General features: G+C 37.3%; 1 protein-coding gene and 1 long non-coding RNA gene across 4 annotated transcripts in view; one reads left to right on the top strand and one right to left on the bottom strand.

Annotated features, from left to right (window-relative positions):
* The window catches only part of GPR141 (G protein-coupled receptor 141), a 75,093-nt gene extending 68,662 nt beyond the window's left edge, over positions 1-6,431 (top strand). For both annotated transcript variants that reach the window (XM_070616292.1, XM_070616291.1), the window contains exon 3: positions 3,655-6,431. In XM_070616292.1, the coding sequence (XP_070472393.1) occupies positions 3,669-4,577 (909 nt within the window). In that variant the 5' untranslated portion in view covers positions 3,655-3,668 and the 3' untranslated portion in view covers positions 4,578-6,431. The remainder of the gene's footprint in view (positions 1-3,654) is intronic.
* On the bottom strand, positions 614-20,795 carry LOC139082881 (uncharacterized). 2 transcript variants are annotated; one of them, XR_011539220.1, is made up of 3 exons: positions 18,986-20,795; positions 1,914-2,006; positions 614-1,434 (listed from the first exon to the last, which is right to left on the bottom strand). It is a non-coding gene; the product is annotated as an uncharacterized lncRNA (long non-coding RNA). The 2 variants fall into 2 exon arrangements; XR_011539219.1 differs by lacking the exon at positions 18,986-20,795 and having other exon boundaries at positions 1,914-3,658.
* Between the last annotated feature and the right edge of the window lie 1,659 nt (positions 20,796-22,454).

Raw genomic sequence — 22,454 nt, forward strand, 5'->3', positions numbered from 1 at the left:
TTGGGTTTTTTTTGAGGCAGATTAGCCCTGAGCTAACATCTGCTGCCAATCCTCCTCTTTTTGCTGAGGAAGGCTGGCCCTGAGCTAACATCCGTGCGCATCTTTCTCCACTTTATATGTGGGATGCCTGCCACAGCATGGCTTGCCAAGTGGTGCCATGTCCGCACCCAAGATCCGAACTGGTGAATCCTGGGCCAATGAAGCAGAATGTGCGCACTTAACCGCTGCGCCACTGGGCCGCTCTGATTTGTATACTTATAGGTGAGCACTCTACTATATGTATGCTAGTTTTCAATAACAATATTTAAATTAATTTTTAAAACTTCATTAGGTTCTTTGGATACAAAGAAGAGCATGATTCTTCCCTGGTCAGTCTTGTTCGGAAGGCAGAGATCTAACTGAGAATTATGGTCTGTGTGATAAGTGCCCTAATAGAGGTAAGCACAGTGCGTTCCATGGGGAAGAAGTGGAATGGCACATGACCCAAACTGAGAGTGGAGGTTAGGAAAGGCTTCCTGGAGAAAATGATGCTTCAGTTGATTCTAGAAGGAGAAATAGGAATTAACCAGGTATGTCTGGGTTGTTAATTGCAGATAAAAGAATCCACTTTAGCTGGCTTAAGCAGGTGTTTATTAAAAGGTAATAGCTTACAGAATATCTTGGAACATCTGGGAACCAGGCTTGGTTGCTATAAAGAATGATCCATGTAGTCAGGAAAAAGTTTCCAACACCACCATGGGGTTAATAGCATAAATATCTTTGATTCTAACTATTGCTTCCTGAAATCCATGATGTATTATAGTACTGGGTACCAGGGCCATTGCTGTGCCAGAGCAACCAGGCATTTCCACTACTGTCTTGCCAAACGATCTAATCTCTCCACACATTGACATCCCTCATTTGACTCACTTTTCCTCCACGTTTTGTAGTAGTGCAACAAAATAGCAGATCACACACAAGCACTATAGCTGCAAAAACTCTGTACAGAAACGCAGGCGAGAGGGGTTAGAATTGATGTTGAATGAGCTAATTTATGGGATCTGCTGTAAACCAAGTAAAGGGAATAGGATGAGAAATCCCAAAAGAGGAAGAGCAACTTTCAAGATATATTGGCATACAGCCATGTGAATAGGACCAAATCTTTTCATGGCCTCCCCTCCTTCTTCTATTAAGATTTAGAAACTTGGGCTTAAGGGATGTACAACTTGCTTCTCCATCATGTACAACAAGGAGTTGTGTGTGTGTATGTGTGTGACTTTGGAGACTTTGGCTAAATGACTTATTCTGTCTAGGGCTTGGTTTCTTCATCTGAATTTCAGTATGGTGATACATCCACAAGGCACAGGACTGCGAGGGTTAAATGAGACCGTGTACAGGCAAGCATCTCGTGCAGTGCCTGGCACATAGAAGAGATTTAACACGAGCTTCCTACATCTGAAAGAGACAGATCATGGCAGTTTATAAGAAAGAAGGAAGACTTGAGACAAATGATATGCAATTGGTTTTACTTTCTTCTTCTTTCATAAGTTGGTCCTTCTAGGTCAATAGCTGAAGGAAATGAACAGAGCTTATGGTGGCACATTCATCCTTGATTCAGATATGAACACAATATAATTTCATGTCTACTTGATGGAATTCCTTTTCTACAGGGACAAATGAAAGGCAATTACAGAGATTACACATCACGTGGAACAAGTGTTACATGAGGCAATCTTTTAATTGGGCCGCATGGTAATTCTATTTCCTGTCCACAAAAGCAGAGGCTTTCTGGGGTCAGATTATTATTACTATGTTTTTTCAATTAGCTTTATTGAAGTTATATGCAAAAAAATTCACCAATTTTAAGTGTACAATTTGATAAACTTTGAGAACAACTGCAATTGTAACTGACATGATATAAGACATTCCATCACCTTATAAGTTCTTCTGTGCCCCTTTGAAGTCAATCCCTTCCCCTGCACACTGGACCACACTGCTCTTCTTTCTGTCACGTTAGTTTTTATTTTCTAGAAAAAGAAATAATACAATATGTAGTCTTTTGTGGCTGGCATATTTTATTAAAATTTTTTTATTGAGGTTACATTGGTTTGTAGTATTATATAGATTTCAGGGGTACACCATTATAATTCGACTTCTGTATGCACTACATCATGTGATGGATGGCATCTTTTATTTAGTACAGTGTTTCTCAACTTTTTTATTATTGCCCACCTAAAGAGCCTTTTTAAACAGATTTCTCCTGATTGTGTCTCTCTCCTTATGAAATTTTAATTCCACAGAGATACTGTATGTCTGTTTATGTATCGTAGGTATATCTGTATTTTACACATAAAAAGTAAGATTTTTCACATTTCAAGAACAAATGTTGGCCCCCTTGGGGGTGATATTGCCCTAATGAGGATACATGATTTAGTATAATGCTTTTGTGATTTATCAGTATTATGTGTATCAGTAGTTGGTTCATTTTTATTGCTGGGTAATTTTGGCTGTATAAAGAGACATTCAAGAAATGAATAACAACTGCGAATGTGTTACAAAGGTCAGGTACTAAGTGCATACTTCAACTACTGCTCTTTCTCAACTTTGATCCTCAGTCTCCCTGGTGTCAGTAAATAGACCTAATTACACAGTTGTTCAAGTCAGAAATCTGGGAGTGATTGAGACACTTCCTTTCCCCTCATTTCCCCATATACAGTTCATCAAATCCTGTCAATTTCACCCCTAGATTTTTTCTTGAATCTGAATATTGTCTTAAGGGATCAGATTTTGCCATAACCCAGAACATTCTAGACATGTAAGGATTTTGCTTTTATCTTAAAAGAAATGGGAAGCCATTGAAGGAATTTAAATGAGAAATTGAAATGGCTTGATTAGTGTAATTAGAAGATTACTAAATCTAGAAGGTGGGCAATGAATTAGAAGAGAGCAAGACTGTTTAGTAAAGGATCTTTCAGGAGTCCAGAGGAAAAATGATAGTGGTTTTTGTATAAATTTGTAGGTGGGGGATGAGAGAATTGGGAGACAGCCTGCATTTTCAGTGGGGCCAGCGAGAAGAACTTAGCCAAGGCCTTACTGCTAGATGATAATGTAACTATGATGAGAAATTCAGATATACACTCCAATAGCTTGCTGCTGCTTTGACTTAGCAAATTTTTTCACCAAACTAATCAGTGTCCTAAATGAATTAAGTGTAAATATTCTTGGATCATTTGCTGATGAGTTGGAAGGAATTAGAAAAATAGAATCAGACATAAAAGAAAAAAATATTTTATATAATTACGGCATCCACTCAACTTTCTGTCCATCTTATGATATTCTTTTCAGTGGCTGCTGCAGTACTAGTATCCATGTATCAGCTTCACATGGTCTGCAATTCAGTTTTATGCAAATCGTTTTGACTATGTACACATATACATGTCTCTGGGAAGCTCTTGATGAGGTCTGTAACCTACTAAAGATTAAGAATCAGTGACTTACTGTGTTTTCCATCTAGAGTAAACAGACATGCATATGACATAGTCTTCATTCTTAAGGCATGTAAAGTTTATATCATGTAAACAGATAAATAACAAAGTCACATTGTCAGTGCCAGGAGGGAGACATGAACAAAGCTCTGGAAGTTTGTCATTTACACTGGTGCTTTGTCTCTTCCAGGTAACTTCTGAAGTATGGCTAACCACAGTAATTCCTCCTGCAATCCTTTACCGACAGCTTCTTTAACTGGGCTCTACTGCGTGGTGCTCATTGGAGGACTGGTGGGCATCATCTCCATTTTGTTCTTACTGGTGAAAATGAACACCCGGTCTGTGACCACCACAGCAGTCATTAACCTGGTAGTGATCCACAGTGTTTTTCTGCTGACAGTGCCTTTTCGCTTGATCTATCTCATCGAGAACACTTGGGGATTTGGATTGCCCTTCTGCAAATTTGTGAGTGCCATGCTGCACATCCACATGTACCTCACATTCCTGTTCTACGTGGTGATCCTGGTCATTAGGTACCTCATCTTCTTCAAGCGCAAGGACAAAGTGGAATTCTACAGAAAACTGCATGCTGTGGCTGCCAGTACTGGCTTGTGGCTTCTGGTGATTGTCATTGTGGTGCCCCTGATTTTTTCTCATTATGGGACTTCTGAGATGTATGATGAGGAAGACTGTTTTGGATTCCACAAAGAACTTAACCACGTCTATGCACAAGTGGTCAACTATATGATAGTCACTATTGTCATAGCTATTGCCGTGATTCTCTTGGTCTTCCAGATCTTCATCATTGTGTCAATGGTGCGGAAGCTACGCCACTCCTTACTATCCCACCAGGAGTTCTGGGCCCAGTTGAAAAACCTATTTTTTATAGGGGTCATTTTTGTTTGCTTCCTTCCCTACCATTTCTTTAGAATCTATTATTTGCATGCTGTGGCACACTCAGGTGAATGTATCAACAGTGTTGCATCCTATAATGAAATCTTCTTGAGTGTAACAGCAATTAGCTGCTTTGATTTGCTGCTCTTTGTTCTTGGGGGAAGCCATTGGTTTAAGCAAAAGATAATTGATCTATGGAACTGCCTTTTGTGCCATTAGCTATAGACTACAGTACTCAGAATTACTTCCTTCAAATTGAGAGTGAAAATGGGCGCAGGGAGGTAGGAATTTCATTACTTGGTTAAAACCATTCCTTGATGCAGCCAACAAGAAGCACTATAAAATGTCAGAGCATTCATTCCAGTCCTTATTTAATCCCTACCGTCTCTAAATGATTCCCTTACGAAGACTAGTGATGTTTAATCCAGCTGTAGTTACAATATGGCATTATTTTCCAACACAAAATGTCTACTTGGCCCATCTGGGCACCATGGGTCTAATGATTTCTGAATTTTTCTAGCTTATTTTAGTTTCTTCAATTTGAACCATGGTATTTTCGTAAGTCTTGGACTGGATTCAGCCCTCTAGTTGTTTTCATCCCACTTAACCTTAGGTGCATTAATCCTGACCATGATTGGACTCCGAAGACAAAAACTACTTGGCTAACCAGGTAAGATGCCCATTCAACTCACATTCTGACAAAAAACAGATAAGAGGGGAAAATAGTAAGAAACTTTTCTAGATCATCGTAACTTTGGTGCAAGGTCACTTACCTAGAAATCAAGAGAAGCAGAAGTCCTCATGGCTTTCTGCTATAACAAGGTTACCTAGGTTTGTCCTTTGAAAGATCAAGTTCAAGGACACTGGATCAGCTCCCTCAGTATCTCCAAAATCATTTAAAAGCTTACTGAACACATCTAAATAATGGTGAAACCATAACTTAGGGACTATTCCTGACCAATATGCTACTAGAAATTAAAATGAGTTTCCAAGGAAAGGGATTAATTTGTTTTCATTTTCTGTGTTTTGAAGAGTTGCTAGATGTCTTGGGACACAGTTAATTTAAATTTTCCCTGAAGAAAGTTATACTGAAATCTTTAAAGTTCCCTTCCATGCTTAAAGTTATTTGTCTTCAAATAAATGAAAACAATATTCTTAAAAAAATAGTTTTTGAGAAATACACAGAAAAACCATTGAGATTAGGCTACTAAGTTGATATATAGACTTGTGGGTCTTTTTCCCTCCTGCCCGTATTTCTACTATTTCCCTCCAAGTTTTATAATCTTGAAACTTTCCAAGGAACTGATCCAGTTTCATATTTAATGCTTCAGAGAACCTGAAGAAATTCATGGTGGGAATACAAGAACCAAGTGAATTAAGATAACTCTTTTTTTTTTCCCAGCAAGGTAAATGTTCAGGATTTAAAGACTTTTTCTTAATTTGTTATACTCTATGGATCCACAAATTCATTGGATGAATAAGAAATATCCCTGTGAGTTTCTATGATCATTAAAATTACCGAGTCATAGAAATTAATTTTGAGGAAGAAAAAGCGGCAACATACTGCATACATGATTTGTTCCCAAATTTTTTCCTGTTCTAAATTTTTTTTTATCAGACTTTTTTATTTTTAAAGTTACATTTCTTTTATTTCCAGTCTTTTTTCCCCATTTTTTCTTAGTTTTTCTTTTTCACTTTGACCCATAATATTTGTAAGAAAATTTCAGACTCATAAAAGTTTTAAGAAAATTTGTAACACCTGTAAAATGTGTAAGAAAATAGTTATAGTAAAATATTTAAAAAATTATTTTTGGAAATTACATCATATTTCTCTTCTTATCTATCTGTGTCTTACTATCATAGTATCTGTTGGCTTGTAGATTACATTACAATCTCTCCCAGATTTTAAATATGTTGAGACCAGGTAATTGTGCTTTTCTCTGTATTGTTATATATTATAATAAAAGGTATATTTCTGCGGATCTGTAAGAAATATTGCCCCAATTATAGAAATGCAATATTCCATAATATATCTTATTCACCAATATTTACAAAATAAATAGAAAATTTCAATTTGCTTGTTCTTTGTCTCTAATTGGTATGAAAATGAATCTCATGTAGGAGTGGGAGTGACATTGGCCTCTCAGGCCATTTTTGGATATTGCAATTCTAAGAGAGTACTACTGGCTTTTGGTGGTTGGGGCCAGAGGCTAGACGTCTTGCCTTGCACTCAATTGTCTTCAAAATAAAGAATTATCAGGTCTTGCTCTGTATTTGAATGTTCTTCCAGACATTCAGGAGGTGAAACATATGCTCACAATAATCAGAGCAGTTAGTTAGGTTTTACTGTTTTCATAAACACATAGTATATTTTTGGTATGGTTTTAGTTTTCCAAATATTCCAGAAATGCAACTGCCATGGGTATCGAGGGAAGATTTTACTCTGTTTTCCTTAGAATTTTACCAGGACTTGTTCATTTCTAAAAATCACGTTATCAATGGCAAGACAGTCTGTGGCATTAATATACAACACAACACATCTGTAAACAATATTCATAGCTATTGTATCCAGGTAGACATGAGATATAGATGCCAACATCAGACTGCCTCATTTTATCTCCTTTCATAATCATGTCTGAGCATTTACACACTGAAATACATATTTTATTATAAATAATTTTCTTTTTCATTATTCATTTATATTACAGTTAGAACATTATATATATAAATAATAGTGTAGAAGGATTATATTATCAGCAAATTTTATTTTAGAATAGTAAAAGTGTTACCAAATATTTGGAGTAAAACGTAAGGCATTGCATCTGTAAGGGTTGAGAACCACTGAGCTACCACAAATAGGGTCAATTTGAAAGGGACATTTACCACTTATGAGGTTATGAACAGGAAAAATATTCCTATATTTTGGGAATGCTTAACCTTACCTTGATTCAATTCTAAATGATTTCTTTTCTTTCTCCAGTGATTAAAAGAGTAAACGCAACTTTTAGGAAAATGCAAAAGACATACAGACATACATATATATATATATATATGTATGTCTGTATGTATTTTCCTTTTTGATAAGACAAAAGCATTTCCCTGAGCCTCACTACTCTCAGATTGGTTCATGGTCACCATCTGCCAAATTTTGAACCCAGGGTTAAGTACAATTTTTGAGGCCCAGGCAGAAAGATTGTTTCTGGCACCCATTAAAAGGGACTCTCTACTCAGGCTTTGTTCATTTCTTAATTTTCCTGTGAAAGGGTCATTGAGTCTTCCAGCTTTCCTCCTTTGATCTCATATACATTACTAAGAAAAAGACTATTTTACTTGTGCATGAAATGAACTTTGTGTGGAATAATTCAAGAAGAGTTGAAAAATCCCCAAATCCTCTTCAATGGGGCTGCCACTAAAACTGCATTCCTAGGTTAATATGGCAGTTCTTATGAAGGAGAGCAGAGGGCCAATCCATTCTCAGTCATCAGTTCCTGAGTGTGAGGTCAGTGAGGTGAACCTGTGTGAAGCTGCCATTTCTTAGATTGGGTAGATTTTTGCCCACTTAACCTCTAATAAGATGAGGCATAGACCAAGGACTCTCACACCTATTGGAACTGATAGGAACAAGGAAACTCTCTTTGTGGTAGGGGCTGACTAGAGAGCACTTTGGAAATAGCTGGTAACAAAAACCCAATGGTAAAGGGGCACAATAATAGTGAATTTGCTTGGATAATGCAAGAAAGCTCAGGATGCAAGAGGGCATCCACAGATATCAGAAACCAGGCATCAGCCAGGGACCCTGAGAAGGAATTTGGTCCTAGCATAGCTGAGCCCTATTTCTATGATAGAACCAGTATGCTAGGAATTTGCCAAGACAGAACCCAGGACAATGAGGAAGTTCTATTACTTGTGTGTTTGAAACTTTCAGAGATTAGGAACTGGGTACCAATATCAAAATGCACCTGATGGAGGCTTCAACATGGGACACACTGTGAAAGCCCAGTAGTCACCATGAGGCACCACATTTTGGGTAGAATTAGCAAAGGTGGTCAGGATGGGGAAGGTGGGTACAAAGGCTGAAACTGCTAAAAGTCATATGCCTCAGGCAGGATGGATTTGGGAACGAGATCTGAGCCTTCAGATTGAGAGGAATCTGGAGAACCAGTAGGAGCTGTTGGGAACAGAAGACCAGGTCTGACAACCACTAGCTGAGAAAAGGAGGAGCTTGGGTGAGCTTTCCTTAGCAGTTCTGAGCAAGCAGGGGACAGCAGAAAGACATTGAGCTCTGAGGCAAACAGGCAATGAAGGCAGCACACAAGGAAGACAGTTTGAACAGCAGATGAGAAGATACTGGAGCCCACTGTTTGTTGTATTTGAAGTTTGTCATAGTATTTTAAGTCATTAACAGTGAATAGTTTCTTGAAAAGCTGAATGTTTTTCCTCTAAGATCAGCAACAAGACAAAGATGCCCACTCTCATCACTTTTATTCAACATGGTACCGGAAGTCCTAAGCAGAGCAATTGGGCAAGAAAAAGAAATAAAAGGCATCCCAATTAGAAAGAAAAGAAGTAAAACTGTCTCTACTTGTAGGTGACATATTCTATATAGAAAATCCTAAAGACTCCACCAAAAAACTGTTAGAACTAATAAATGAATTCAATAAAGTTGAATACAAAATCAATATAAAAAACTGTTTCATTTCTATACACTAACAATGAACCGAAAGAAATTGAAGAAGACACAAATAAATGGAGAGATATTCTGTGGTTATGGATTGGAAGAATTAATATTGTTAAAATGTTCATACTACCCAAAGCAATTGACAGATTCAATGCAATCTCTATTGAAATGCCAAGGGCATTTTTCATGGAAATAGAACAAACAATCCTAAAATTTGTATGGAACCACAAAAGACCCCGAATAGTCAAAGCAATCTTGCGAAAGAAGAACAAAGCTGGAGGCATCACAGTTCCTGGTTTCAAACTATGTTACAAAGCTATAGTAATCAAAACAGTGTAACACTAGCATAAAAACAGACACATGTATCAATGGGACAGAAGTGAGAGTCCAGAAATAAACCAATGCATCTATAGTCAATTAATTTATGACAAAGGAGCCAAGAATATACAACGGGGAACAGATAGTCTCCTCAAAAATGGTGTTGGGAAAACTGGACAGCTACATGCAAAAGAATGAAACAGGACCCATATCTTATACCATATACAAAATTCAACTCCAAATGGATTAAAGACTTAAATTTAAGACCTGAAACCATAAAACTTCTCAAAGAAAACATAAGGAGTAAGCCCCTTGACACCGGTCTTGGCAATGATTTTTTAGATTAGACACCAAAAGCAACGGCAACTAAAGTAAAAATAAACAAGTAGGAGTGCATCAAACTAAAAAGCTTCTGTACCGTGAAGAAAACCATCCAAAAAAAGTGAAAAGGCAACCTATCAAATGGGAGAAAATATTTGCAAATCACATATCTGATAAGGAGTTAATATCTAAAATATATAAGGAACTTACACAACTCAATAGTGCAAAAACAAACAATCTGATTTAAAAATGGGCAGAGGATCTGAACTGACATTTTTCCAAAGACATACAAATGGCCAACAGGTATGTGAAAAAATGTTCAGCATCACTAATCATCAGGGAAATGTAAACGAAAACCACAATGAGATATTACCTCACACCTGTTAGAATGGCTATCATTAAAAAAGACAAGGATACCAAATCTTGGTAAGGATGTGGAGAAAGGAGAACCCTTTTGCACTGTTTGTGGGAATGTCAACTGGTATAGCCACTATAGAAAACAGTATGAAGGTTACTCAAAAAATTAAAAATAGAACTACCAATGATCCAACAATTCTACTTCTGAGTATAAATCCAAGGAAATGGGAAACAAGATGTCAAAGATATATCTGCACTCCCGTGTTCACTGCAGCAGTATTCACAATAGCCAAGATATGGAAACAACCTAAGTGTCCATTGGTGGATGTTGATGTGATAAAGAAGATGGGATATATCGTAATGTGGAATCTAAAGAAAAGAAAAATTAAAGTTAAAGAAGCAGAGTAGAACCATGGTAACCAGGGGCTGGGATAGTGGGGGAAATGGGGACATGTTGGGCAAAGGGTACAAATTTGTAGTTATGTAGGATAAACGTGTTTAGAGATCTAATGTACAGACATGATGCCCATACTTAATAGTCTGTTGAACACTGGAAACATGCTAAGAGAGTAGATTTCAGGTGCACCTGTCACACACAAAAAATGGTAACTATATGAGGAGATAATATGTTAATTACCCTGACTGTAGTAATCATTTCAGTATGTATATCAAATCAGCATGTTATATTCCTTAAATACATTTAATTTTTACTTAAAAATCTTTTAACTGTAATATTAGCTTCTAACTTCTCTCATATTGAAAATACTATCAGTATAAAAGTTTACAAAAGGCAAAAGGAAAAGGCAAATATGTTCTTTATTTTAACACTAGATGGCAGCTCAAAGTGACAAATTGTATCTGCTTTTCAAATGTTGTTACTTGAGTTTTAAGCTTAACCTATTTTTTAAAAAAAAGAGAGGGGAAGAAAGAAAAGAAAAAGAAATAATCATAACCTTTTAGAGTTTTCAGCACTGCACTAGATTCTCAGTTTTGTTTTTTTTCTTAAAAGTCATATTTCAGAGCAACTCTGTTTTCCTGTGGCAAGTTGGCTGCAAAGATATTGTTAAAACATATCTCTTTAGCTATATGAGCAAAAATAATTCTGAAGTAAATATTTTTTGGCTTAGCTCATATTGAGAGATTTTTGTACTTTATTTCAATAATGGTTTGCTGCAACTAATTTTTGAACCCGAATTAAGTTGATTCTTGCAAATAATTTGTAGAGTACATAGTTGTTTTTGTAAAGGATTGGGATTTGGGTGATCTTTTTTTTTTTTAATGCTTGCCAATTAGCATAATATTTGATTGCCTTTAAGATAAGGTTTAAGGAAACTTCTCTGTATTTGAAATCCTGAAAAGGCTGGAGTGTGTGAAGAACAAGCCAGTACCTTACATAGAACCCCTTCAATAACAGCCTTCGATGAGCTCTCAGAAACTCTTATTTTTCTGACTTGTAGATAGTGTGATAAAATATTTCTTCAACCACTAAAATATATGATTTATGACTGCTGAAACCTATATCAGCAAAAAAAAAAAAAAAAAAAGCCACTAAGGAAGAGGAAGCAAGTTAAGATTTATCCTCTCTGACACAAGGATGAATACGTGGTGTCCACTGGGTGCCAAGGAGAGAGAAGTGTTCATGAGGATTACGTATCAGGATTAGTAATGTGAAAAAGTTGATTGTTGTTGTTTTAGTAATCTCAAGCTTTCAGAAAAACTACAAATAAAATACAAATTACTTCTTTATCCTGAACCATTTCAGAGTAAGTTGCCTCATCACTTGCTAATACAGGTAATACCTCTGAGATATTGCCGGTTCAGTTCGAGATCACTACAAAAAAGGAAATATCACAAGAAAGTGAGTCACACAAATTTTTTGATTTCCTAATGCATATATAAAAGTTATGTTTACACTACATGGAAGTTTATTAAGTGTGCAGTAGCATTATATCTAAAAAAATAATGTACATACCTTAATTTAAAATTATTCTATTGCTGAAAATGCTAACCATCATCTGAGCCTTCAGTGAGTCATAAGCTATTTGCCGGCAGAGGGTCTTGCCTTAATGTTGATGGTGCTGACTGATCAGGGTGGTGGTTGCTAAAGGTTGGGGTGGCTGAGGAAATTTCTTAAAATTAGACAACAACGAAGTTTGCTGCGTCAATTTATTCTCCCTTTCATGAACAATTTCTCTATAGCAGGCGATGACGTTCAATAGCATTTTACCCACAGTAGAACTTCTTTCAAAATTGGAGTCAATCCTCTCAAACCCTGCTGCTGCTTTATCAACTAAATTTATGTAAAATTCTAACTCTTTTGATGTCCTTTCAACCGTCTTCACAGCCAGGAGTAGATTCACCAGGAGGAGATTCCATCTCAAGAAACCACTTTCTTTGCTCATCCATAAGAAGCAATTCCTCATCCATTAAAGTTTTGTTATGAGAGTGCAGCAATTCAGCCACAACTTAGGCTCGACTTCTAATTCTAATTCTCTTGCTATTTCTACCACATCAGCAGTGACTTCCCCCACTGAAATCTTGAACTGCTCAAAGTCATCCATGAGAGTTGGAGTCAGCTTCTTCCAAACTCTTGTTGGTGTTGATATTTTGACCTCTTCCCATGAATCACAGATGTTCTTAATGGAATCTAGAATGACAAATCCTTTCTAGAAGGTTTTCAATTTACTTTGACCAGATCCATCAGAGGAATCACTACCTATGGCAGCTGTAGCCTTACAAAAAGTATTTCTTACATAATAAGACTTGAAAGTTGAAATTACTCCTTGATCAGTAGGCTGCAGAATGAATGTTGTATCAGCAGGCATGAAAACAACATTAACCTCGTTGCACATCTCCATCAGAGCTCTTGGGTGCCCAGGTGCATTGTCAATGAGCAGCCGTATTTTGAAAGGAATTTTTTTTCCGAGCAGTAGGTCCCAACAGTGGGCTTAAAATATTCGGTAAACCATGTTGTAAATAGATGTGCTTCATCCATTCTTTGTTGTTCCATTTACAGAGCACAGGCAGAACAGGTTTAGTAAAATCTTAAAGGCCTTAGGATTTTTGGAATGGTCAATGAGTATTAGCTTCAACTTAAAGTCACCAGCTGCATTAACTCCTAACAAGAAGGTCAGCCTGTTCTTTGAATTTTGAAGCCAGGCATTGACTCCTCTCCAGCTGTGAAAGTCTTAGATGGCATCTTCTTCCAATAGAAAGCTGTTTTGTCTACACTGAAAATCTGTCGTTTAGTGTAGCCCCCTTCGTTAATGATCTTAGCTAGATCTTCTGGAGAACTTGCTGCAGCTTCTACGTCAGCACTTGCTGCTTCACTTTGCATTTTTATGTTATGGAGATGGCTTCTTTCCTTAAACCTCATGAAGTAACCTCTGCTAGTTTCAAACTTTCCTTCTGTGTCTTCCTCAGCTCTCTCAGCCTTTATAGAATTGAAGAGAGTTAGGGGCTTGCACTGGATTAGGCTCTGGCTTAAGGGAATGTTGTGTCTGGTTTGATTTTCTATCCAGGCCACTGAAACCTTCTCCATATGAGCAGTAAAGCTGTTTTGCTTATCATTCATGTGTTCACTGGAGTAGCATTTTTAATTTCCTTCAAGACCTTTTCTTTGCGTGCACAACTTGGCTAACTATTTGGTACAAGATGCCTAGCTTTTTTCCTGTCTTGGCTTTTGACACAGCTTCCTCACTAAGCTTAATCATTTCCAGCTTTTGATTTAAAGTGCAACTCTTCCTTTCACTTGAACACTTAGAGGCCATTATAGGGTTATTAATTGGCCTAATTTCAATATTGCTGCATCTCAGGGAATAGGGAGGCCTGAGGAGAGAGAGACAGACAGGAAATAGCTGGTTGGTGGAGCAGTCGAAATACACACAAGACTTACTAAGTTCTCTGTCCTACATGGGCACGGTTCACGGCACCTCAAAACAATGACAATAGTAACTTCAAAGATCACTGATTAGAGGTCGTCATAACAAATATAATAATAATGAGAAAGTTTGAAGTATTGCAAGGATTACCAAAATGTGACACAGAGACACAAAGTGAGCAAACGCTGTTGGAAAAATGGTGCTGATAGACTTGGTCAACGCAGGGGTGCTACAGACCTTCAATTTGAAAAAAAATACAGTATCTGGGAAGCACAATAAAGTGAAGCATAATAAAACGAGATATGCCTGTATTTTAGTGTGAATTTCCCACAAACAAGGATTGTTTCTTCTACAGTCATTATATAACCTTCAAAATCAGGAAATTAATACTGATTCATGACTACCATCTAATCCACAGACCCCATTTAATTGTCATGTTTCTTCAGTCCCCTTCACTCTGAAACAATTCTTCAGTCTTTCCTTGTCTTTCATGAACTTGTCACAAACCAGTTTTTTTGTAGTTTGTCTCTCAGTTTGGGTTTGCCTCATGATTAGATTCAGATTATGTATCTTTGGCAGTAATATCACAGAAGCTATGTCATCTTCCCATTATATCTTATTACCATGAGTTGGTCCACAACTTTGACTTGTCCCATTACTGATGACATTCACTTTGGTCAATTGATTAAGGTGGTGTCTGCCAGATTTCTCCACTGTGAATTTTTTTTTCTTTGTAATTAAGTATTTTGTGGGGAGCTATTTTGAATCTATGTGTAATCCTACTCCTTGTCATTGGCCAACTATCATGGAAAGATGCTCAATATCACTAGCATTCAAGAAAAAGCAAATAAGATAACAACAAAACATTTTTATCAGAAGATTTTTAAAAAGTTCGATATCTCTTGATGGTGAGAGTGAAAGTCACTGTTTTTGGAAGGGTATATTAGTACTAGTTTTGGGAGGGCAATTTGGGAGGGAAATATCTATAGGAGTTTTAAAGGTACATATCTCTTGGTATAGTAATTCTAATTCTTTGTATCTGTCCTTAAGAAATCCAGACGTGCACAAAGATATATGTTCAAGGCTGTACACTGCAGCATTGTTTGTATTAGCAAAAAAGTCAGAAAGGAACTAAATGTCTTCAAGTGGGGTGATTAATTAATACGCCATGGTATACCCATGTGTGTTTTGGAATTCTGTGAATTAATTGAATATGAATGGGGGTATATATTTTGATTGGGAAGAAGACCTCCATATTATTAGGGCGGAAAAGCAAGCTGTATCACTTCTCTGTAACTCATGCTGTATACATACATCCTGTCTTTCAGCAGATTCTGTCAAAATATGTCCTGAATCCAACTGCTTCTTATCATCTTCACCATCATCACCCTGTGCCATTCAAGAACCAGTGAGAAACAGGTGGGTCATTAAAACTAGGTAATTTGAGGACGGTGTATCGAAGAGATTGTTTACAGGTGTGAGTAGTTTAGGACATTCAACAAGGGATAGCGTGAAATCTCAGGGTTGGCAACAGTGCCGAGCCTTCATCATCATAGGTTTGAAGGGGTGATTGGTGGGAGATGTTATAGAATCTGGAGAGAATAGATGTTTGGAGAGGGCTGCCTGGAAGAACTATGGTAGAGGAATGCACCCACTCCTGTGACCCTGCAGGCAGTGAGCCAGGGGAATAAATACCCTGCTCCCTCCGCTCCTGTTCTCCAGTTTCTGCCAGTGTTCCCTGTTGGCTGAACCAAACCAGCCTCCTTGGGCACAAAACACCGTGGGAAGGATGGAATGGTGAAATGGAGAGGGAAAGAGAAAATATCCAGTATCCACGCCAGTTCAAGGCCCTGTCTTCTCTTGCCATAGCCTCCTCACTGCTCCTTATTGCTCTCAGGCCTTTCTCACTTAGCCCTCTGTTGTCATTTATGCAGCAAAGAGATTCCCTATTTCTCTGCTCAAAACTCTTTAATTGCTTCTCATCACACAATAAAATCCAAAGCTACTGACCATCTCTTCAATGTCATTTTCTGCTATTCTTCTCTAGGTCACTTCACTCCAACCTCACAGGCCTTCTTTCTCCTCCTTGAACTTACCAATCAAGTTCCTGCCTCAGGATTATACATTTGCTGTTCCTGCCTGGAACATTCTCTCCGCATATATTCCCATGATTTTCCCTGCAATTTTATTTACATTTCATCTCTGCTAAAAGGTCACCTCCTCAGAGAGGCCTTCACTGATCACCCCATCAAAAACGTACTCCTATTACACTCTATCCCATACCTTGCTTTCTTTCTTTTCACACTACTTCTTACTCTCTGGCATTATATAATACGTTTATTTGAAATTTTAAAATCAATTTTCTCTCTTTAAATTGAATGTCAGCCTCAAGAGGGCAGGATTTTTTTTCTGGTTTGTTTATTATTGCGAACCCAGAATACAGAACAGTTCTTAGCAATATGTGCTGATTAAATATTTGTTGATAAAAGGAGTGAATAAGTTAATGAATCCTCCAGAGAGTGAGAGCTTCCAAAATGCATAGAAATAATCCACAACGTATGTGTTAGAATGCACAGAAAGAACCAAAAATAACAGCTTTTATTTTATTATGGCTTCTCTTACATTGCAACGTAATCATAAGCCACAAACCAATATGATCTTCTCAGTGAGTAAAATATGTCTGTGTTTTACTAGCTTCAAGTGATAAGACTACTCTTCTGCTCATTTCCTGATCATGGTTGGCAAATATCAGCCACTCTACTACTGACACAAGCCTTTGTGTATCCTGAGAAATGAACACTTTCTAAAATGGTGATTATTATAAACTTATGTAGCCATTGAGCTTTGAGATAGATACAATTTAGTGTCTACAAGCCATTTTCTTTAAAAAGTCTGCCCTGCAGTTACATGACTTTTGTTAAAGTCATAGAAAAATAAAAACTGCCCTTCTGAGCTAAAAACAAGGCTGGAAGTTTAAGTCATTCAACTCAGTTTCCTTTCAGTGGGCAAATGAGCCAGTTCACTTTCTCTTTATTTTCTTCAGTGATCTGAACAATTTGAAAGTGCCACTTTAAAGCTAAATAAAAAGAGCTAGCTTTGTAGAAGCATGGCGTCCATTGGAGGCTTAGAATGATTTTTAACATGCCCCAAGGAGATGATTCTTTAATGGCAACTATTTCTCTACATTTTTTGTTGTTGCTGTTTAATGAGAATGATCGTTGCTTGAGCAGGAGAGATCAATGACTTTCGATATTGACTATGTTTTCTGTTGCTATACAATTATTCTTCATTAACGAATAGAAAGGAAGGTTAAAAACGGAAAGTAGATATATTCAATTATTTTACATACACTTTCCAATTAAATTCTCACCAAGCCAAATTAGGTATTAGGCTTTTACTAAAACTAATTTATGATCCAGGATGTTCTTTAAAAACCACCAGAGATTTGATTAGATGTAGCGGTCATTTTTATTTATATGTTCACTTTGTTGTGCTGCTTATAATCCTCTTGGCTAAGGCAGTGGTAAAGCTCTGAGTAATTTTTAAGTTGCACAAGGCTCCATATGCATCCAACACAAAGCCTTTTAATACTCCAGGAAGAGAGAGAGAGCTCAGGAAGCAAATCCCCTTTCACAGATTCATTCAATCACAGAGATTAGTTACAAAGCATTCTGAAAACTGAGCTAGCCCAGTATGTTTACCAGCCGAGACCTCACAGCCCAACCCTTGCATCACAAGTCAAATATTTCCTTATACATGAAAATGTTTTTATTTTTCTCTTCAAGATGGCACCCAATAATCTGAAAGTCCTGTTCATTACGGCACCTTGAACATAAAAATAAGTTTGATTTGGTTGAAGACCAGAAAGAAATAATCATCTTAAATTGAAATAACTGTGTTGGCAAAAACTTTTATAATTTTTAGAAATAGTATGGCCATTTTGGCAATGTGGAAGAGAAGAACCAAGCTGCCGAGGATATGCTACTTAGCATGGCAGATTCGGTGGTAGCATTTTTCCAGATTCTCAATTAACCTGGAATGTCACAGATGTCTTTATAAGGCCAGATGGTAGGGATGTTTGCCTCCATTTACGTAATAGTCATTGTTCTGGTTATCTTCTTCTATGTAACAATCCCCAGACTTAGTGGTTTAAAACAACAAGCATTTTATTATACTTTACAATTTCATTGATAGGTGTTTAATCATGGCTTGTCTTCTTCTGTTCCAAATGGCATTGACTGAAGTCACTTAGTGGCATTCAGCTGGCAGATGAGCTGGTCTAGAGGACTCAAGATGACTTCATTTTCATGTCTGGTGCCTTGGAGAGTATGGCTGGAAGGCTAGGCTCCAGTTGTTGACTAGAGCACCTTCACGTGGTGCTGAGAACACAGTGAGCTCAAGGTAGTCTGACATGGCAGCTTGTTTCCCCGAGATGTGCTGCAAGAGGCCCAGGCGGAAGCTGCAAGGCTTTTCATGATCTAGCTCTGGAAGTCCCAGAGCATTACTTCTGTCAAATTTAATTCATAAAACAAGTCACTAAGGCCATCCCAGATTCAAGAGGAGGGAAGGAATAGACATTGTCCTCTCTCTCTCTTGATGGGAGTATGGCATGCTTGTACAGGGAGGGAAGAAACTGATGGTAGCCATCCACCATCATGATAGTACTAGCATCATGATGACTATGGACTAATGCCAATTATTCCACCACCAAATGATCACTTTCCAAAACAAAATATATCTTTAAAAATACTGCAATTTGTAGCAGCTGTGATCTTTAATTTTTCAGTTCTGAAATATCTCCTAGTATTTTTGATAGCTATTCTGAATTGTTCCAGCGAAGGGTATTCAGGAACTACGTGACCTGGATTTTCATGGGTATTATTTTTCATCCTAGTGATATGTTTGATCATTTGTCAAATAAAATTTAGTGAGATATTTAAGGTAAACTTACACACATGGGAAAACATGGTGCATTGCAAATGAGAAGTTGCTGTCTTGAGCCAGCAAGTTATACAAGTCACCACTGGGGCCTTAGTTTCCCACATCTAAAGGGAGTTAAAGATGGTACTTACCTCAGGGTTGATCAGTAACAGGAAGAAAAGAGGGGCTATATATCATTACAGATGCTCTAGACATCAAAAAGATAATAAAAGAATATTATGAACAACTATATGCCCATGAATTTGACAACTTAGATAAAATGGACAAAGTCTTTGAAAAAAACAACTTATCAAAACTAACAGAAGATCAAAAAGGAAGTCTGAGTACCTTTGTTTCTGTTTAAAAGATTGAATTTGTTCTTAGAGATCTCTCCATAGGGAAAACTCCAAGGCTAGGTGATTTTGCTAGCAAGGTATACCAAACATTTAAGGGAAAAAAATGAGATAACCCATAGTCAAAACTATCAACAATCTTCTGAACCAGCCCTGATGGCTTAGTGGTTAAAGTTTGGTGTGCTCCACTTTGGCAGCTGGGTTTGGCTCCTGGGTATACAACCACACCACTTGTCTGTCAGTAGCCATGCTGTGATGGAAGAACTTACAATTATATACAACAATTTACTGGGGCTTTGTTGGGGAAAAAGGAAGAAAAAAGGTGGAAGATTGGCAACAGATTTTAGCTTAGGGCGAAACTTCCCCTGCAAAAACAACGAAACAAAACAACTATCAACAATCTTCTAAGTAAAGGAAGACATTGACATAGAAGAGATAAAACAAAATGAAACAAAAGAGGATGTAAAAACGAGTGTGAAACAAACCTTCCATAGGTTCTCTTTAAATCCCACATTTGAAATACAGTAAAACAAGTTTAGGAAGAAGAGGTAATCAAAACAAACTTGCCACAGACATGTTTCAGGACAAACAATTCCAAATTATATTTCGTTTCATTTTGTCTTGTTTAGAGAAATATAGATTGCCATAGTTTATGCGGAATTTGATGCCACATTTTAAAACATAGACATGCTTCTAAGAATGGCAAAACAGTTAAATTGCTCCACAAAAAGAATTGATGTAAGATTCAGGAAGATCAGTAAATGAAGCATAGCAATATTCACTTAAGATGTAGCATTAAGAAAATCCATATTGTGTTAAAGCGTAGTGAAAGTAACTTTTCACGTCTAAATAGATGAGTATAGTTCCCAGAACAATCATAAACGGTAAATATGTGTCACCTCAAGGAAGTCAGTAGTAAACATTCCAGGGCAATAAGATATAAGGACAGTTCTCTACAAGTCTGAAAATATACTCAATTTGCTCTCAGTCAAATTGTGAAAATTGTGACTTGGTCAATGTCACTTTTAGTCCTATTGGGTTTTTAGATTTTTATTCATTTCTTAATCATTCTACATGTTGTAATTGAAAACAGTGGTCTTGGAGTTAATATTTTGTGACTTTCTGGGTAAGGCCTCAAATTGAAGAGTGGCATGCATATTTTTAAATATCTTAAACTTCTTTACCCCCATTTAAATCTTTTCTTTTCTAGGGGTCTCATCTCCTTTGATGTTCTAATTTCTACGGCCTTTTTTCTATTTGTGTTAACAGGTAAATCTGAAATATACATTAAGGCAAAAGAGCCAGCATAGAGTTAGCAATAGGCTTTGAGATAGTACAATTTAAAATTCCTATTGAGTTAGTTCTACAGTATTTAAAAGTAACTAGATCTAAGCGTAATGCAATATACTTTATCAAATATGGCCCCAAGAGATAGCAGATTATTATTGTGTTTTTCCACAACTAAGTGAGGGTCCACCAGGTGCTGAAGGGGTTCAGAGTATGCCACCCCAACAAATACCGCTTTGACGTAACGATTGTTTTGAGCTGGAGACGTTTGAGCTGCAGCAGACACAAAAACAACACTCTGCCCTCTCTCTCTCTTCCAGGAAGGGCAGAAGGATTTTGAAGTGCCAAAGACAATTTTAGACTCTTATCAGCACCAGAGGAATCTCCATAACAAACTTTACTAAAACAGCCCATAGCTTCCATTAGTTTCCTCCACATATTTATTTTCTCACAGTTGGCTGCCCCTGGAAACCGAAACTCCTTTTCTTTTATCTTGTCACTTTTCTTTGTTAAGATGTTATATAGACCCTGGGTTCTGACCGCCCCTTCCAGTCGCCCATCCCTGAGTTCTCCCATGTGTATGTGGGAGGGTAGAGAAATTTTTTCCTCCCCTACAGAGCCAAAGATGAGTAAGTTTTGATGTCCACCTCTTAGGAACTTGTAGTCTAATCAGAGACTGATACAGAAAGAGTAAATTACAACAAAGAATGATTTAGATATAGTCATGATACAAGTAGAGTGTGTGAAGACAGAGGAGTGAACAACTAACTGATATGTGTGTGTGTGTGTGTGTGTGAGTCACCAGTTGAAGAGGTGACCCTTGAACTGGATCTTCAGCAATATATAGGACCCACCCCCCCATGAAGTTCTGGTTTCAGTTCTTTCCAGATTAACAAAAAGAAGAAGAAAGACGGGAGATTTGACGGACTATTTTATCTATGCTTGGAAGCAACTTCTCCCATGCCAAACGTTATTTGTTAAAACCAGGATGCTCCATGCTCTCTCCCTAGTAGTGGTGTCTCTTCCCCCTCAGTATTTTGCTGCTGCTCAGGCAGGAGCAGCTTACCTCAGTATGACTTGGATTGGCTTTGTTGTCTTTTTTTTCCCCTCATTAAAAGGCTTTGTTTACTGTACTTTTGTTCAGAACTGCATTTCTGTGGTGATATTCAATATTGTGCTTCTGCCTACTGACAAAGGAGACTGGATCATATGACTGAGGCAAGCCAGATTTTCCCGTCTTCTGAGTCCTAGCTCTATGCCCCTCCCATATTCTACCACATTGTTTTCCTTTGCATTTTGTCATTTCCCAAATTAATGAAACTAACCAGGTGGACTGAAAGTTGATATGTTGAAGGATGTTCAGACCTTCAAAGCACCAAATTTCAACAAGGCAAAACAAATATCTCCTTAACATATTTCTTAATGTTCCAGAGGAATAGATGAATGCTTTCTTATTTAATGACTTTCTGGGGATTGTTTGAACAGTCTGAAGGGTGTCTTTTGCCTTTCCCTCCTCACTCCCCCCAAAACTCCTTCTCATATTTTAATACCACACCACTGAACCGATTGACTTCTTTTTCATCCATGGTTCAGACACATTCTAATCTCACGTCAGTGAATTCATTTTCACCTAGACTAAGCAAAGTTGCAAGTTCAATAAAATTAACCTCATTTCACATGTATGATATTCTAGTCCGTTGTGCATATTTAAACACCACACATTTTTATTAATGGAAAACCTGAACCATGCACTGAAAGAAATTGAGATTAGGCTCGCTCTGAATTTGGCTCCTGCTCCATTGCTTCTCATTTTTAACTATATTTCAGTAATAAAGAAACAACTGAATTGAATTTACGCAGTATTTTCCAATAATTAAAAATAATACTTATTCAATCTCTGAATTTATTTTTCTGACTTTCCACATAGTAATTTGAATGTTAAAATTTATTTCTCAGAAAATATGAAACAGCACTGGTCTAA

Source organism: Equus przewalskii, chromosome 4 (assembly GCF_037783145.1).
Source record: "Equus przewalskii isolate Varuska chromosome 4, EquPr2, whole genome shotgun sequence".
Lineage (NCBI taxonomy): Eukaryota > Metazoa > Chordata > Mammalia > Perissodactyla > Equidae > Equus > Equus przewalskii.